This window comes from Sminthopsis crassicaudata, chromosome 1, assembly GCF_048593235.1.
Source record: "Sminthopsis crassicaudata isolate SCR6 chromosome 1, ASM4859323v1, whole genome shotgun sequence".
In the NCBI taxonomy this organism is placed as follows: Eukaryota; Metazoa; Chordata; class Mammalia; order Dasyuromorphia; family Dasyuridae; genus Sminthopsis; species Sminthopsis crassicaudata.
This window is the reverse complement of record NC_133617.1, coordinates 585,448,715-585,468,481: the sequence shown is the minus strand read 5'-3', so window position 1 is coordinate 585,468,481 and position 19,767 is coordinate 585,448,715. Positions and strand designations below refer to the sequence as shown.

Sequence of the window (19,767 nt, the reverse complement as noted above, 5' to 3'; positions counted from 1 at the left end):
CTTTAAGTTTGGATACCTAAATATAGACTTTAAAATAAATTGTCACTCTTATTCAGTAATCTCAAGCTTCATGATCTTTTGAAGAATACAATCTACTGCTCTACTCTGTTTTTAAGTGATTTTCAGGTTATAATATTTACTCCCTGAAGGTAATCACATAAACACTCCTGTAGGTCTCAGTAACTGCAGAAATAGGGAACTACTCAACTAAAAAATAAAATAGTCCCTGGAGTTGACTACTTTGAGAATTTGAACTAGAGGTTATTTGTCTGTTAAAGCAGTAGTTTTCTTCCCTGGAGATGTTTCAATGCAATGATTTTTTTAAATGCTCCTAGAATTATTTTTATTTGAATTACTCATTAAATTCAATCATCTTGGTCCTGAGTACTACTCGCAGCACCTGGAGGGTGACAGTAACCTATCATATTGTAATAGTTTGTCTTCTCTCCAAATGTTTTTTAGCTCAGCCATCAGCAAACACTGGGAAGCTGAACTGGCCACACTCAAAGGTAACAATGCTAAGCTCACGGCAGCACTGCTGGAGTCCACTGCCAACGTCAAACAATGGAAACAGCAACTTGCCGCCTATCAGGAGGAAGCGGAGCGCCTACACAAACGGGTAAGCTCTGATAGATATAAGAATGTAAAACCAGTAGGTTGCCGCAGTCACAGGAAAGTGGAACACAGATATTGTACAGCTAAGCCTCCAGGGAATATTTTGCAGGTGTCAAAACATATAGCTTGGATTTTATGGCCTAAATTGTTTGAAGAAAATTGTTTCCACAAATTAATTGTGTTATCCTGCGTATGTGGGGTTGGGGGAAAGAGAAGGGGAGGGAGAGGAAGAGGAAAAGAAAAGGACAAGTTTATGATAAAGGTGGTAAGCATGTTGACAAAAGTTGTGATAATGTCCTGGTTCTTTGGGATCATTCTATACTAAAGTCCAAAATAAACTTATGAACCAGACAGGGAAATTACTCCACATAGTCCATTCTTAAGTCCCTGCTAGGAATCAACTACAGAAATAAAATCTCTCAAGTGAAAAGTAAAAAAAAAAAAAAAATTTGCATACTAGCCTTTCAGAAAAGTGTAGCAAAGAGGCAAAATCTTATACAAATTGGGAAGGATGGCAGTCTCAGCACCATAGTAAGATTTAAGAGGTCCTGTAGGACTGGAGCAGCAAAAGAAAGACAAAAAAGAAATTTATTTATTTATTTTTGAGGCTGGGGTTAAGTGACTTGCCCAGGGTCACACAGCTAGGAAGTGTTAAGTGTCTGAGACCAAACTTGAACTCAGGTCCTCCTGAATTCAAGGCTGGTGCTATATCCACTGCGCCATCTAGCTGCCCCCAAAAAAGAAATTAAAAACAAAACAAAACAAAACAAAACACCACAACAAGGGAGAAAAGACCAAGAGGAAAAGAGATAGAAAAAGGAAATGAGAGGAAAAAGGGAAAGAAAGCCTTGATAACTTTGGTGTTTACTGTTGGTTCAGAAGACATTTTTCATTTATTTATTAATTTGTTTGTTTTTGCTGAGGAATTTTAGTTAAATGCCCAGGATCACACAGCTAGGAAGTATTTCTTAAGTGTCTAAGGCCGGATCTGAATTCAGGGCTGGAACTCTATCCACTGTGCCATCTAGATGTCCCACAAGAGACATATTTAATGCTAGCTCCCAGTAGAATATAAGTTTCTTAAACAAAGAATGGTTTGGGTTTTGTATTTCCAGCTAGCACAATCCCTTTCACATAGTAGGTGGTTAACAAACGCTTATTGATTGGTTGAATTTCTCAATATGTTGATCAACTAATATATTATAGTGCTTTCTTAGAGGTATGGCATGCTATTAAAGAAGTCTAAGATAGAAATCTTTACCGTTCATAAATATAGGAATTCATAAATATAGTTGGGAAGGCAAGCCAAATGTATATAATCTTAGTAAAAATACAAGACAGTATGTGATTGCCATTACATTATTTAGTTATGAACTATTATATTAAAGATCAAAATCATGGGGGGAAGGCAGACAGTTATGTGTGGAAGATTAGCCCCCATTATTAGTATTATTAAGTCCCCAGTGTATAAAAGAGCATCAGATAAGTTTTTGACCTTGATTGCAATTTGACATTAGATCTGGTCTCTTAGTATGTTTGTGACAGTGTGGAACAATTATTGAGAGAGTAAAGTAGAAAGAAACATAAGAGCAAGGCCAAATGGACAGTGGCTTAGTAACTGAGTGCATTCAGAATTGGTGTTGAATATTGGGGACAGAATGTATAGAAAGAAAGGCTCCTGAATGAAGATCTTCAGAGGTAATGCTTTGTTCAGAATACAGAGAAAAGGGGTACCTGTGGATTATCAGAGCAAAGTCTGTATTGAGAAATATAGAGAGGGAATTAGAGGGTTGGACAGAGGCAGGTAGCTTCCTGTTACCTAGAGAATTTATATGTCCTCTGTATTGTTCTTCACAGAATAATTTAAAAACTTTAAAATTCTGATTTTGTAATTCAGTTATTTTTTCAATTGTGCTCAACATTTTATGATCCCATTTGGGGTTGATTATCTTGGCAAAAATACTGGAGTAGTCTGTCATTTCCTTCTTTAGCTTATTTGATTGTTGAGGAAACTGAGGCAAACAGGATTAAGTGACTTGTCCAGGGTCACACAGATAGTACATGACAAGCATATCCACTTATCTGGTAGAACACAAAAAAATTATAACTGAAATTTCAAGTCTATATTATAAGTTTATAACAAAAATAATTTTAAAAGCTGTCTTGATTTGTTCTCTTCTGCACATTAAAAAAGTACTTCAATGACCTTTTCTTTTTATCTTCCTTTGTTCTGACAAATTCATCTAAGCCTCCATTTCTCTATCACCTCTCCTGGTCAACTGAAAAAAATAAAAAGAAAACCCTTCCATAAAAGTATATATATCAAGCAAAACAAACTCCTACATTCACAGTATCCAAAATTTTACCACTTGAATACATTAACTGTCTCTCAGAAGGTGGGTCAGCCCTTTGGTATCCATCTTGAAGTTGTATCTTCATTTTTGGAACTGTAGTGAACAAGCCCTGGCAAATGTAATTATCTAATTAGCACAATTCTGAGTCCCCTGTCATCTGCTCAAGTAAAAAGAGAGCACTCAGGAAAAAATTCACAGAACTGGAAGTGAGCATATTTAATGGCAAGTGCTTCTGTGTCCATGGTACATGTCAGTCCATGTCATGTTAGTATTATAGGAATTCAGGGAAAGGAGTATGAAAAAGTTTGAGAAGTCATAGGAGGGACAGGGCAGCTAAGTGACACAGTGGAAATGCTGGCCTGGAATCAGGAAAACCTGAGTTGAAAATTAGGCCTCAGACACTTAGTAGCTATGTGACCCTTGACAGGTCACATAATCCTGATTGCCTTAGAGAGAAAGAGAAGGAGAAGGAGAAGGGAAAGAAGGAGAAAGGTAAGTCATGGGGCAACATTCAGTGGATAGAACGCCAGTCTAAGAGTTCAAATTCAGTCCCCCATGTGTGGCCCTGGGTAGATCACTTAATTCTAAATTTCTCCAAACAAGGAAGGGAGGGATGAGGAGAAGACAGAGACAGACAGGAAGAGAATAAGAGAGAGAGACAGAGAAGAGGGGGAAGAAGAAGAGGAGGAAAAGAAGAAGAAAGGAGGGAGGAAGAGAGAGGAAGGGAGGAAGAAAGGAATAGATTGTATATCTATTTTTATAATAATATTTTCCTAGAATTATAAAAGTCTGATATCTGTAGTTTAGGATTTGATATAATAGGAATATGTGATCCATTGAAGGTTTAGAAGGAAGGAAGGAAGGAAGGGAGGGAGGGAGGGAGGGAGGGAGGGAGAGAGGGAGGGAGGGAGGGAGGGAGGGAGGGAGGGAGGGAGGGAGGGAGGGAGGAAGGAAGGAAGGAAGGAAGGAAGGAAGGAAGGAAGGAAGGAAGGAAGGAAGGAAGGAAGGAAGGAAGGAAGGAAGGAAGGAAGGAAGGAAGGAAAAGTGACCTGGGATGATGAATGAAGAAAGAAAGCTACTTAGCTTTTAGGATGGTTAGAATTTGGATAACTGATGGAAAACTTTCTTACAAAGCAATAATCTTCCATTCCATTCATTGACCATAATTTCTTAAACTATTCCCTGATAGACCCTCACCTTATTTCTAGTTCTTTACTATAACAGAGCAGAGGTTCTATGAATAAATTTCTCTAATAATTTGAATTCTTTCCCTCTCTCTCTCTCTCTCTGAGCTAGTTGGGGTGTCACTGAGTCTAAGGTTATGCACAGTTTAGTGACTTTGGGGGCATTGTTCCAAAACGTTTTCCAGAATGCTTGGGCTCACTTCTAGCTCTACTAAAGCCTTTCCAACAACTGTCATTTTCTTCACTTGTCATCTTTGACAACCTGATAGGTATGAATGAGAACTTTGCTTAGTTTTTCAGTCAGCTCTGAAGCTCCTTAAATGTATTATTATTCAGCTCATAATTCATTTCATTTACAAGGATACCCTAACAGACTTTGTCTGATGTCCTTTTAAAGTTGAGTTGTAGTGACACCTTCTTGATCTACCTATCAGAAAAAGGAAATGAAATTAATTTAAGATGACATGTGCATTGTGAATGAATCCTAGTTTTTATATTTACCCTTCTTCCCTAATGATAATTTGTTAACCTGTTTTAGAATTTTTTACCAAATAATATTAAGATCAATCTCTAATTTTTAAAGTTCCCCCTTTTAAAAAAACAGGTTACTATTAACCTGTCTCCAGTATTTCAACATGAAATCACCAGCCTCCATGATTTCTCAAAAATTCCCAGTATGTTGATTCCCTAGTCACATCTGTGAGATTTGGGGGTTTTTCTTCTTTTATTCAATAGCCTGGAATTTAATTCACATGGTCCTTTATACTTGAATTCATCTAAGTGACTAACAGTTATTCCTCCTCTATTTTTCCTATCTTGAGATTCATTTCCTTCCTTATATTTGTTCTGCTCTCTCTCATTCAAGGTCTGTTCTTTTTAGTGGATAACTCAGAAGCAAAATAGGAGTTGAATAGTTTTTCAGTGTCTTTGTTCTCTTTAACTAGTACACCATCTTCTTCAAATAGTTTTCTTCCTTTCTTCTTTATCTTCTTGCTCCACACATAGCTTAAAATTTTTTTTCATTAAAAATCTTACCATTAAAAAGAAGTTAAGTCTTCATGACATTGCTCCAGAATATTTGAGCCCCTTTTTGTATTCCTATATTTGTGCTTGCTCATTTGTGTCACTTGATATATTTTGTGTACATTCTTTTAAAATATCAATTTATATGACAGCTCCCAGTGTAGTGACATGAATTTTTTGGATTTTTTTCTCATTTTCTTTTTAAATAGGAATATTTGTATTTTACAGTCAGAAATTTTAGAATTCCCCATAGCTCTTCAGAGATATTTCCTTTTGTACTCTCTATTCAGAATATCTATTTTCATAATAATATTTTCTTAGAATTTTAAAAGTCTGGTATTCTAACATATAGTTTAAGACTTAATATGGAAAGAATAAGTGAACCATTGAAGGTTCTATTCAATGGGAATTCAATACAATTCAATTTCATTTTTCAGTCATGTCTGACTACATGACCCCATGGACCCTATAATCTATGTGGTTTTCTTGGCAAAAATACTGGAATGGTTCACCATTTCCTTCTTCAGTGGATTCAGGAAAAAAAGTTAAATAACTTGGCCAGGGTTACATAACTAATGAGTATCTGGAGTCAGATTTGAACTTAGGTTTTCCTGACTTCAGACTCAGCATTGTGTCCACAAGTCTTGATCTCTTGTTACTTAACAATTTAATACAAGAATGTCATACTTCCATCTCCCCATCCCCCAAAAAAAGAATGGCTCAAACCTTTTGAAATAGCATCAGAAAGAATTAACTTCTCATTGAACTAAGGAAGGGAACCATTGAAGGTTATCACATAGTAGAGTGACTTAGCAAATATATGGCTATGTGAGGAATCTGTTACTCCATAAAAGCCACTTTATGTTATCAAACCTTAGTTTTCTCATTAAAATGGGCTTAATAACAGCACCTACCTGGTCAATTTATTGTGAAGATCAAAGAATATGTGTTAAATGCTTTGCACAACCTAAATGCTATGCAAATATAATTTGTTATTATAATCATTTGCACTTTCATCAGTGGGAAGAACTTTGGATATGAGAATTTCAGGGCAGATTTCAGCCTGACTAGAATTTAATAGATTAAATCCCAAAGAATTGTTTGATGCTTTTTAAAGTCAAATAACTTGCCCAGATAGTAAGCACCAGTGATTTAGCTGAACCTATGTTTTCCCTGACTCCAAGCTTAGCATTTTCTTTGCAACACTCCATTATTTTTCATATGAAAATATGATCCACCTAATAGTGATTAGCATAAATCAAAACTAAATTAAATTAAAAACCAGCTAGGAAGGTTTTATTAGTACAAAAAACTCAGGTATTGAGCTGATATGGTCCTAGTACTAGGATGGCGGTAGTGGAAAAGAGACATTTTGGTAGAAAAGAATGATGGGACTTGAGACAAGCTGAATATAGTAGATGGAAGGAAAATAACATTTAAAAGACAGCTCCAAGGCTTTGTGGGGCAGTTGGGTAGTGCCGTGTATAGAGTGTCTGGAGTCAGGAAGACTCCTCTTTCTGTATCAAATGCTGCCTCAAATGGTAGTTGTGTGATCCTGGGCAAGTCACTTACTTCATCCTGTTTGTCTCGGTTTCCTCATCTGTCACACGAGATGGAGAAGGAAATGGCAAATCACCCTAATATCTTTGCCAACAAAACTTCAAATGGGATCACAAGGAGTAAGACACGACTGAAATGACTAAACAACAAATTCTATAGGTTTTCTGCTTTGTCTTGGGAAGTTTGAACAACAACAAGGCTTTGAACCCATTTCTTTTTTTTTTCTTCTTCAATAGTTATTTTACTTTTTCAAATACATACAAAAATAGTTTTCAATATTCATTTTAGTAAGACTTTGTGTTCCAAATTTTTCTCCCTTCTTCCCTTACCTTCTCCCTCCCCAAGACAGTAAATAATCTGATATAGGTTAAATATGTATAATCCTTTTAATATATTTTTGAGCCTATTTCTTTAATTCATTTTAGTCATTATATTTTGTATTTCAACAAAGATTTATTGAAAATTGGCTTATGTAAGATACTGTGATGAGGGTCTACATATTTTAATGTGCATATTATATATTATCTGTGCATATTTATATTAAATTTGTTTTGTTTATTTTTTTATTGTAAGGTGCTCAAGGGCACCTTACAAAAAACCTTTTGTTTTTTGGAAAAAAACCTTTTGTTTTTTCCTATGTATTTCACATGTGATGAGTGAATACCTCTTTGACAAAGTGGTACCTTTCAAGATAAAAAGGACTACTTAAATGAAAGTAACTATAATTTAGTGTGCCAGTAGGTATAGTTTGAATTCAATATTTTTTCTGGATCATCCTAAATTTTGGAAATAGCTTAGAAAAATATCACTATTTGGAGAAGCCAGGCTTCTTAGTTTCAGAATTCAAAAATCAGAAATTGTAGGGGGAAGGAGATGGCCACATCTAATTTTAAAATCTGTTTTTATAAGAAAAGTTTAAAAGAAACATTTGACATGTGATTTTCACCTGTCACTGTGTGCTGATTTCCTAATCAAGTACTCATTAAAAAATGATGAATGCTTTTGTCCTTTTTCTAATCCTGACCCTGTCAGTCATTCTGTCACCAGATATTAAATACCTAGTATGTGCTAGGCATTGGGGATATATGAATGACACTGTCCCTCTCTTTGTGGAGCCTACATTCTATAAGAAAAGATGACAAACATGTTAAAATATATGCAACTGTGTGAGTTTGAAGAAGTCTTATAACCTCAATCAGCCTCAGTTTCCTCATCTGCAAAATCAGAAAGATAATACCATCTGCTTGTTGTGAACATCAAATGAGATAATTTTTGTAGAGTCATCTTTAAATTACTATGTAAATTTTTGTCATTAAGCCAACAAAGACTGAAAACTTGACTAGAGACTTTTGTGGGTAAAATAAAAACAAGACAATTACAAGGGGAGACACTAACAACAATTCCCTCTTGCAGATCAGGCATTATTTTTAAAAAATTCTTTTATATACTAATGTAAAATGTATCATCTATTTGGCATTTAACATGTCAAGGAACCTTCATTTTACTATGACTTCATTTGATGGAGTCTTATTCCTTTTTTAGGTGACTGAGCTGGAGTGTGTGAGCAGCCAAGCAAATGCAGTCCATACACACAAGGCCGAGTTAAATCAAACAATACAGGAACTGGAGGAAACGCTGAAGAAGAAGGAGGAGGTATTTGCTAATGTTCACTCACTAACATAATCTCATTAAGAAGCTTGTAGAATGCAGATAGGTTATTTAGTGTGCCTCACTATGAAATGTAATGGTGCTGCTGTGGTAAATAAGGTTTCTTACTTTAGCATAATGTTTCTGTAAAATACCTTTTCACTTAAATAACTGAACTTGCTGTCATATTCTGTATTCTTATGTCTATCACTCTGTATATAGAATATATATATATATATATATATATATATAAAACATATTCTGTCATGAGGTTGATTGTCATTCTAAAAATCTGTCCATTACATCTGCTTTAAGAGTGTCCATAGGAACAAAGGAAATAATTAGAATAAAAACAGTCAAGAGGCTAAAACATTCTCAGAGCGTATTGATCATTGCCAGCCACAAGGTCTCATCATCCCTGAAGAAAGAAATCATCATCGGAAGATTGGAAGCACCTTCAGGTGGTCAGCTAGACCAGCATCCTGGCTCTTATGCCCATCCAAGGCAGAGGACAGCCTCCCCTTTTGTTGTTAAAGATCACACTACATTAGAAATATATTTATGTGTGAGGAGGGATTTTCCTAAATGTCAGCATCAGCGCAAGGATGAAATTCAGTATTTTTAGGCCTGGGGTGGTATTTTCAGGATACCATAAGGTTATTCCTTTCCCTGATAAGGGTTGAACATGATTAAAGACACTCAATATTTTACCTTTCCTAGGAAATAGAAAAATTGAAACAAGAAATAGATAATGCCAGAGAGCTACAGGAACAGAGAGACTCATTGACTCAGAAACTACAGGTGAGATGTTTTACAAATATTATTTTCTATTTATTATAATATCATGTATTAAATGTGATTTTGTTTTCCAGAACTTCATTTTCCAGGTTTTCCATAATTTATTTTTTCCTAGGCTGGTAGGTGGTACAATGGATAAACCTTTGAGCCTGAAGTCAGGAAAACCTGAGTTCAAATGTGGCCTCAGATATTTCCTAGCTGTGTGACCCTGGATAGGTCACTTAATCCTGTTTGCCTTAATTTTCTCATCTGTAAAATGATCTGGAAACGGAAATGGCAAACTGCTGCAGTAATCTCTGCCAAGAAAGCCCCAAATGAGGTCACAATTAGACATGACTGAAATGCCTGAACAAGTTCTGTAGGCTTCATGCTTTATATTTGTTTTGGGAACTATTTGTTTTGTTATTTTTTCTGAGTTTGCATGGTGATTTCATTCAAATAGTTTTTATCTTTCATAATCAGCTCTAGATAGAATATATACATCTATTTGCTTTCTAAACATGGTTACAAATACTAATTATTTTCAGTAAGTTTTTTTTTTTTTTTTTTTTTTTTAATAGAGGGATTGGGGGAATTCTATGTGGTGGTTCATAGTCTTCTCCCAGAGTTCTTTCACTGGGTGTAGCTGGTTCAGTTCATTACTGCTCCATTGTAATTCAGTAAGTTCTTTTAATGTTTTGTGATTAGTAAGGATGTCATTTGAATCTATATTTTTATTTCTAACAAAATTTTATGCAACCAAAAAGCCATAATATATTAATTTATATTCATACCTAAACTAAAGAAAGTTTTGAGGACCCTGATTTTATAGAAAACTATTTAAATTAATTTTGCTGAGTTTGGAAATTGCCCATTTGTGGCCTCACATTGAGATAATTTATACTGAATCATGCCATTTATAACAAGGGAAGGTAGAATGATTTCAAGGAGACAGTACTAGACTTAGGGGACTGTGAATTAAGATCCAGCCCTGGCGATAACGAGCTGTGTGACCTCAAGGTAAGTTGACCACTTGTATTGATGTCCTCATCTGTCAAACTAGAGTGGTAATGGCTGTATTACATAGAGTTTGTGTGGAGATAACAGTATAGACTTATTATGAGGATCAGATGAGATCAGGTAGGTAAAAAGCTTTATATACAATCAGATTTTGTTATGTCTTTGTAGAGAAACATTCTCTTTTCCTGATTTTAATTTGAATTTTTAAAAATAGTGTTAATGGGAAAATGGGTCTCCTAATGTTTGATATTTGTTGCCTCTTCCCAAACCCTGCTACTGGATACTATATACTTTTTGGTTGGTATGTAATTACAGTTCTCTAGGGCAGGAGAATGTACTCCTCACATTCTCATCTTCCACCCTAAATACTAAACTGATCATGGCCAATCGCCCAAGATCTGTGTTTAGTGTTTGGATCAGGGAACAAAAGAAAGTTTAAACAGGGAGATGAGGTTTGAAGAATCTGGAGGGAGCCAGAGTTTGGGCTCTCTTGTTAACAGGTGAGGGGAGGACCTAGAACTTGTGGATACCTTAAGAAGATAGCTTAGTAGCAGAGCTACTCAACTAGGGAAGTAGATAGCTGGAAAAAATAACATGACATGGCATAAGTTACTGCTACCTTACTTCTCACCCTCCACATTTTTACTACATTCCTTCTACATTGAATTGTCTTCTACATGAAAGACAGAGGGGAGAGAGAGAGAGAGAAGGAGGGAAGGACAGAGGAAGAGAGGGAAGAGAGGGAGGGGAATTCGAAGAGGAGGAGAAAAGTAGCAAAAGGAGAGAGAGAGAGAGAGAGAGAGAGAGAGAGAGAGAGAGAGAGAGAGAGAGAGAGAGAGAGAGAGAGAGAGAGAGAGAGAGAGAGAGAGAAGGAAAGAGATAGGAGAGGCATGGAGAAAAAGAGAGAAATAGGGAGAGAGGAGGAAAGAAGGTATTGGGGGGGGGAGAGAGAAACATTTATTAAGCCTTTATTTTGTGGAGATACAAATAAAAGAAAAACAATTCCTTCTCTTAAAGAGCTTACATTCTAATAAGGAGAAAACATTACTTAAAGAGGTTCTGGAAAGTTGGGAGAGAAGGGAAGGGTGCCCAAGCACAGGAGCTTGTCAAGAAGACTACAGGAAATATTAATTCCTGGCCGGAAAAGGCACAGTGGCTCACTCTGTCAGTCAAAGAAGTGATTGCAAAATTTCTTGTGTAGATTGAGAATGGGCCCTGGCCAGGAAGCTACAGGAACTGGTGATCAAAAATGATGACCACTATTTAATTGTTTTGAACTTCTGCTGGTTCTTTAATCTACATAGCACCTATTTACTACAAATCATAGAGTCATGGGGACCAGGAGAACTTGTCCAGTCTAAAACTATGTCACACTGTTGGCAGCACCACATTTGAGCTGTCTGTCGGTGTTGAGGTCTCTCCTGTATTGGTTAATTTGTTGGATGGCACAAATATTCATACCGTATCAGCTCTGAAGGAAAATTTGGTAGGTTTTTAAAAACAGATTTTCATTAAAGCCATCAATCACTTTTCAATTTTAAAAAAGAAACCCTCATGAATAAATAACCATACCATAAAAAGTTAAGCAACACCATCTAATAGAGCTATTGTAACTGACAGCTCAAATAACTTTCCACTTATATTTAAATTTGGTGAGGTTTTGCTTTTTGAAGTTATCTCATATCATCTCTAACATATTTGATCACTTGTTTTGCAGTCATTAAATTTAACAGTAACTGAAATTATGATTATAGATTTAGACTTTTTTTTGCTCTCTATATAGACCAACTTCAATATATATTTACCTGGAACCTCTTTGTAATGGGAGAGACAAATTTCAGAGGCCACAAGGATTTCTAAGAGAGTAGATCTTAGGAAGACTGACTTACTGAGCAAAATTTAGGTCTAATTTGAGTGAATTGGTCAGCTTTTCCTTGGCCCCACCACAATAGCATCAACTTACTAACTAGCCCCATTACAACTAACATAATCTTACTAAATTTCCACCCTTGTACCCACCATAGTTTATACTTATAGAGTATATGCTCTAAAATAAAGATAATGGGTTTATTCGGATCCCAATGATTAAGTTTTTTCCACTAATCCTCCTGGTATTACAATATAGAATTCATTATCTTCTCAAACCCTCTCCAATGTTTAATCCCCCCATTACTTTTGATATTGATGCTTTATTGTCCTTCCAGTTAGTTGTCCAGGTACACAAGCTTGAAATCATTCTCAACTCTTCTGTCTTTCTTACTCTAACCTCCCACATCTAATTAGTTGCCACGCCCAGACATCTCTTCCCTTTCTTCACTCCCTAGTGTAGCTCTCACTGTCTCTTCCCTGGCATCTTCTCCCTTTTTTTAGAATAAGTTTTTACCAATATCTTCTGTTACTTATGTGATCATAGTTATTCTTGTTATTCTTCCCCTCCCAAAGAGCTATTCCATATGACAAATTGTATTTTTTAAGAGGAAAAATTCAATACAATTGATTGATATATCCAAAAAGTCTGAAAATGCATCCCATGGACTTTCTACCTCCACAAAGGGATGGAATTCAACTGTCTTCTCATAAATCTTCATCTGAGTCATGCTTGATCTTTATAATTATGTTATATTCACTCTTGATTTTTTGGTGTATGGTTTTTCTTTCAGTTTATATTATAGTTGTGCATTTTGTCTTCTTGGTCCTGCTTATTTCACTCTGCATCAATTAATTTAAATCTTCCCATGCTTCTCTCTGTTATTCTTTTGGCATTTAACATGTCAAGGAGCCTTCATTTTGCTATGACTTCATTTGATGGGGTCTGCTCTTTCTTACAGTATGGTAATGTTACATTTCATTTATACAGCATAATTTGTTTAGCCATTCTCTAATTGATAAGACTTCTACTTTGTTTCCAATTCTTTGCTATCACAAAAAACATGCTTCTCATATATATGGGTACTATATATGTGTGTGTATATATACATATTCTCTCTTTATCATTAGCTTCCATGGGATGTAAGCCCAGTAATCGAGTCTCTGAGAAATGGCACCCAAGTGCCTTTCAGCATCATTGTCATGATTGACATGATGATGATATGATGATGAGGATGGCGACAACAGCTAACATTCATATTAACACTTTAAAGCTTATAATACTCTTTATATTTGAGTCTCACAATAATCCTGTCATTCACTAAGTTTACATTAATCTTCTACCTTATACCCACACACTGTTTTAAAACACATTTTACAGAGAGCAAGTTATAACTTGTCCAGGGTCACTTGGGTAGTAAGAATCTAAAGCAAAATTGAAATCAGGTTTTCAGACTCCAAGCACTTTATTCTCTGCACTATCCAGCTGTTTTACATAGGCAAGACAAGAATTGGGGAGGGGGGTAGAGAAAGGAGGAATAGGATCTAAATTATGGCAAAAAGAAACTTGTAGGATAACAACCAGAAAGAAATAAAAGAAGAGTGAGAGAGAAGAACTTTTTTTTTTTTTTTTTTTTTTTAAGGTGCCTCAGTTGGAGAATGGGAAGCCAAAGGAAGCAATTGGTTACCAGTACCAATCTTGGGCTTCAGCTGCTTGAATGCCTTGGAAGCATTTTCTTTCTGTCTAAAACTGTTCTCTGGAATGCATTTTTTTTTTTTTAAAGGAAACTACTTAGGGATGATGTTGCTTCTTGAGGCTACTGCCAAACATATAATTGTGAGTTCTACCTGACTGCTCCTTGCCTTGAAAGAATGCATGGGTTTGCTCAGATTGACAAGAGGAGCAAGAGTTTTTCAGTTTTTTAGAAAGTCTTCAGAGAACAAACTGGGTAGTGTCCTTTCTTATTTACAAATACAATTACTCAGAGTCTCTCTTTTTTTTTTTTTTTCTGTTTGGAACCTTCTTCCTTCTGTTTTCTTGCTTGTGCAGGATTCTTGGTCATGAGTAGAAGTTTGTCATTTGATCATAGTATGTCTGTCTTACCCCAAGTTCACAAACATGATGAGTTTGGCTTGTAAACTTGTAACTATTGTGCTGGTTTCAAATTCTTTTCTCCTTTTACTATCGTCTTACAGACTATTCTAGTGAAAGAGATTAAAAAACCATCTGGTAAACTCCTAATTATGGATACTTGAAGAACAAATGGAGATTCATTGAATTCATATGTATTTTATTGCAGCTGCTTTGTCTCTTCCTTTCATTTCCCCAGACCTTTAGTTGCTGATTGTAGACATTCCTTGAAATTGTTTTCATTGATATTTCAAGATCCTAGAACTCTCAAGAATGTACTTAAAAATTGTAATTAAATCTCAAATATTTTCATACGCTTTTTTTCCCCCACAGGCCAATATGAAAAGGCAGCCCACCAAAAGATGCACAACCTAGCATGGACCTGATGCTTTGTTTTGATAACAAATAAGACTATGGGAGAGCATGATCTCAATTACAAAACTCATTAGGTCGCATTTCTTTAAGTTCAAGTGATTTCATGACTGCATGCTTTTTCTCATGAGTGTGTTTTTTTTCTAATCTTTTGTGGATGAAATTTCTAATTTCTTAGAAAAAATAGATTTATTTAGATAAGGAATTCTGAATTTTGTGTCCTTGGACTCTTGGGCAATATGGTGAAATTTGTAGAATCCTTCTTAGAATAATGTATATAAATACATAAAATATATAAGATCACAGAGGAAACCAAAAGTCAAAGGTTAGCAAAAATAAAGACTTAATTTTTTTTTTCCCATTCAAATTCATGGATCCCTTTAACACTACCTATGGATCACAGGATAGAGGTTACACTAGATCTTTCTAGATCTTTCTTAGTCTTTATGAGTTGTTCTTTTCCATGTGTACTTACTCCTTAAATTAAATAGATGGATATCTGTATACTTTTATATGCTTTTAAATTTACACGTCTTGTTTTTATTATGGGAAGGTAACTTGGTTTTCATCTAATATAAAAATGAACTTTCTACAAAGTTTAATTTTCATTGACAGTTCCATGTGTACTTATGAGCCCTTTAATTAGGATTGTGCTATCCCTTAGTCTTGTTATCAAAATAAAGCCTCTCCTGTATACTTTGCTTTTAGTATTGGCCTGTGGGGGTTAAAAAAAAAAAAAAACACATGAAAAATATTTAAGAATTGGTTACAATTTCTGAATACTTCGATAATTCTATAATTGATTCTGTTTTTAATAAAGGAGTTTTTTTTTTAACCTCTTCATGCAAGATTTTCCCTTTGATCAGGACCAGTTTAAGCTTCCTGAACAAATGGGTTATCAAGATCTTTTGCTTCCTTTTTGCTGTAGTTTGAACCTCTAGTTTGTATTCTTTCATAAAGATGCTTTTCATAAGAAATCATGGTAATTTGGGCAGAACATGGGATAGCATTGTATGATAATTTTCAAACTCCTCATTTTCTTAGAGCCAAGCCAAGGCAGTGAAGAAGCCTCCTTTTGTTTCTAAACAAGCAAAAGTTTCAAGTGTGGGTGGGCATGTTCACTTTTCATATGTTGTTTAGACAAGAGGCTGCTCTGAGTGTGGAGAGACAAAATAAAAACTGGAATTCTTGATCAGAATGAAGACATCTACCAGTAATTCGGTTTAGTGGAGATCATCTCAGAACCATCATTTAAGTCCAGATTGCCCAAAAGATTATTGTGCTCAACACAATTGATTTGTGATTTTGGAGAAGAGGAGAGTTGGGGAGGTAGGTCCTAATAGGCCCTTGAGTTTGAAAGGTTTGTATTGACAGTAGGTAAGTAGCTTAGTGGATAGACTACTGGACTTGAAATCAGGAAGACCTGAATTTACATATTTAAATATGACCTCAGTTACAGTTGGCTATGTGACTATTTGCCTCCTTCTTTATCTGTAAAATGGCATAGAGTTCTGGATCTGGAGTCAAGAAGACTCATCTTACTGAGTTCAAATCTGGCCTCAAACACTTATCAGCTCTATGGCCGTGGGCAAGTCACTTAACCCAGTTAGCCTCAGTTTCCTCATGTATAAAATGAGCTGGAGAAGAAAATGGTAAACCAGTCCATTATCAAATGGGGTCACAAAGAACCAGACACAACTGAATAAAAATGGGGATAATAATAGCACCTGCTTCACATGGATGTTGGAAAGCTGAAATAAAATATTATTTGTAAAATAATTTGCTATATTAATAGTAGCTGTTGTTAGTATCATTATCGTCATCTGATGGTGATGATTATTCTGGCAAACCAGAATTAGAAATACAAACTAAATTTTAAAAGTCCCCATTCCTGCCCCTACCTAGGTTAGAAGTATTAGAATTCGTACCAATCCATTTAATATGCAGAAATCTAAAAGAAGTCCCCTCACAAACTAGATGAGGAAGAAATCCTAATCTCCCCCCCATTTCATCCCAATTTTATGATCCATCCTGTAAGTGACATCTTCCCTTTTCTTCTCTAAAAAAAGGAAAAGATTTTGTGTGCTAAGAAAGCAATTTAAAAAGAAGTAAAACAAAATTCTGCATTTTTATGAAACTTGCTAACTGTAGTCTAGCAGTGTAAGGAGTAGAAAGTGGTCATTCACTCATAATTGGCTCTCACCCTTGTGACTGGACCCTTTTTTTTTCAACTCTTCCTTTAGGGAGGACTTTATCTTTAATCAGTACCTTCAATGTTACCCTTTGGGGAATGAGCTTCTTAGTAAACTTGCTACATAGTCTAGAACAATTGTCTGAAGCTTCACCTTGTCTACTAGATATAACCTCCACTAAGCTGGCGGCCTCATTCTGTATCCCAAAGAGTCCAGTTTCTCTTGATCTTCTCTATGTTGGAGAAATCAGAAAAAGAGATCATCAATAGCATTTCTTTTTCTGTCTAGTTTTGAGCTCCCAGAGAGGGAAAATCCTTGAGATTAGAAAGTCAGTAGGTATCTGTCCATTTCTCTCTTTCCCTATAATTTCCCTCTTGGTTGCCTTTCAGCAATGAAACACATACGGACCAACAAAGCAAGTGTTAACCACAGTTTTATTTTTATACCAGCTCTTAGAGACTGGGTGACCAGAAGCATAAAATAAACTTTAAAGAAACAGAAATAATTTTTGGAACAAATGCATGCTTTCCTGGGGAGGAAGAAGAGAGAGAGTATTGGAGTCATTTCAGATCTTGCCTCTGTCAAATTCAGTATTTAAAAAAAAAAAATAAAGTCCAGTAAAATAATCAGCACAGATTCTCCTCTTGGTCCCCCAGAATCCATGCTATCCTGATCATTATGACTGCTCCCCCTTCCATGGAAATTATTCTCTGCCGCTTCTGCTGGGTCACAACCTCTCCATACTCTAATCAGTTCCCCTTGAGGCTATTGGGAGACCCTCAGCTCTTCCTCTCTCATCTAGCAAACTCCTCCTTGGTCTGAGAGATGGCAGCCTGGGGTATATGTGATGGATGTCAGCAGTGGCCATGGTACTACAAGATCTGTAGTGGAGCAAGAGGCCTGGTACCCTTTCTCATGTCCCTCTCACAAGCCCTCTCCTTCTCTTCCCCTTCCATTAACAATGGGAGAGGCTAGATCATCTACTCCTGGGGCTTAATCAATAAGACTAGGAGTCAGTTAAAGCTGTGTTTCAAACTGTCCGGTTACCAAAAGCACATAGTCAAAAATTTACTTGGTTTCTTTTAGCACCTTCAGCTTTCTATGCATTTTTCAGCAGAATTGCCTTTATTTTCCCAGCATTACTTTTCCCTTTGTCTTACTTTTGGTGCCATTTGGGGGCTGGCTTCTTGTAACGTGCTGTTGTCTCCAGAAGCTGCTGATTGCTCTCTGGGAGGAGATCTGCTGTGTCAACTCAAATCTCTTGGACAGATTCTTCTTCCTGTAGAGAACCGTTGTCTCCAGACAGTTGCCGTTAACTCTGGTCCAGAGAAGTGACTTCCCTCTTTTATCCTCCCAGAGAATGGGCGTGGGATAATGCAAGGGCTTCTGGGAAAAATTACTTCAACCAATGAACTTGCTCCTCCTAAGCATGCAAGCTCTTCCCCAGGAATTCACAAGTCAAACTCCCAGTAAAGGCCGGAACTAGAAAATTGTTAAGTACCGACTTAGCACTTAGTAAGAACCTAATATCTCATTATCTCATTAGCACTTAATAAGAACCTAACATCTCCCCCTTTCTTTTGATTTAGAACATAGGGTGGTCATGACCTTGAAACATAAATCCATCGATATGGGAGGCATTACACATAATTACATAGATTACATAAACACATAGTAACATAACACATGCTAGAAGTATGTAACAAATAACATGATCAAATAATCATAAATTGAGAATTTATAAATTTCCATAAGTCCATTGTCCATTAGTCTCATCTTGTGTTAGGAAATCCAATGATTCCTGCTGGTTTTTAAAGTTCTTTAACAGGCTTCTTATTAGCCATGCTCTTTCAGTGTCAGATGTTTCTTAGATTTTCTCCTTTATTTTGAGGTCTTTCTCTTTTTCTGTCTCTCTCCGATGGACAAGGGAAATACGACTTGTTGGTACCCATCTGATTCCTTCTCCATCTGAAGAAATACAAGCAAACCCTCTCCCCCAAGCAGTTAACCTATCTGGTCCCTTCCATTCACCACTTTCTGGGTCTCTCCACATCACCTGGCGATTATCTAAGGACAGTGGAGCTGCTCGCACTGGACACTGCCCTTCTGGTGGGTTATAAAACCTGTCTGCCGAAGCCAGTGCATCTTTGTCAAAAATTTAAAAAATTAATGGTATAGAGAACTAAATTTAGAAGTTCTCTAGGGTTACCTGTGGCTCCCCCTTTCTTTTGTTTTTGGAGGAGTGTCTTAATGTCTCTGTTTCTTCTCTCTACTATTGACTGACTTTGCGGATTAAAAGGTATGCCAGTGGTATGTAAAATCTTATACTGCACACAAAAGTGTGCAAAATGTTTAGAACTATATGCAGGTCCATTATCTGTTTTTATTTCTTGTGGCACACTCATAATTGCAAATGCTTGGATAAGGAATTCAGTGACCACTCGGGCTGTCTCTTTTGCTGTTGGCACTGCAAAAGTGAATCCTGAAAAGGTATCTCCTACCATGTGGATGAAAAATAGACGACCAAAAGATTTATAATGGGTCACGTCCATTTGCCAGATTTCATTGGATCTCAAATCATGAGGATTCTTCCCTGGAGGGAGTGTAGGAGCGTGGAAAGGAAGACAAGCTGTACAGCTTTTTACTATGCTCCTAGCTTCCTCTCTTGTGATTCCAAATTGTAAACGTAAAGCTCGAGCAGCCTGATGATATTTAGAATGAGATTCTTGTGTTTCCTGAAATAAAGGACTACTAGCTAACTTGGTTAGAAGGCTATATGCCTTTGAATTTCCATCAAAAATAGGACCCTGAAGTCCACTATGTGAGTGGACATGCAAGATATAAATCTTGCCTGGATGTTTTCTCACTTGCTCTTGAAGTTCCTTAAAGAGTTGATAAATATTAGAGGCTGCAAATTTTATTTGGGCTGTGGCAATTCTTTGTACTACACCTACTGAATAGGCTGAATCAGTAATTATATTTATGTCTCCTGGGTAATAAGTAAGAGCTAGCATGATAGCAAATAA

At 36.2% G+C, this 19,767-nt stretch overlaps 1 protein-coding gene across 3 annotated transcripts in view; it reads left to right on the top strand.

Annotated features, from left to right (window-relative positions):
- The window catches only part of HOMER1 (homer scaffold protein 1), a 171,184-nt gene that overhangs the window by 132,033 nt on the left and 19,384 nt on the right, over positions 1 to 19,767 (top strand). For all 3 annotated transcript variants that reach the window (XM_074282347.1, XM_074282349.1, XM_074282348.1), the window contains 3 exons: positions 463 to 619; positions 8,279 to 8,389; positions 9,104 to 9,184. In XM_074282347.1, coding sequence (XP_074138448.1) covers positions 463 to 619; positions 8,279 to 8,389; positions 9,104 to 9,184 — 349 coding nt within the window. The remainder of the gene's footprint in view (positions 1 to 462; positions 620 to 8,278; positions 8,390 to 9,103; positions 9,185 to 19,767) is intronic.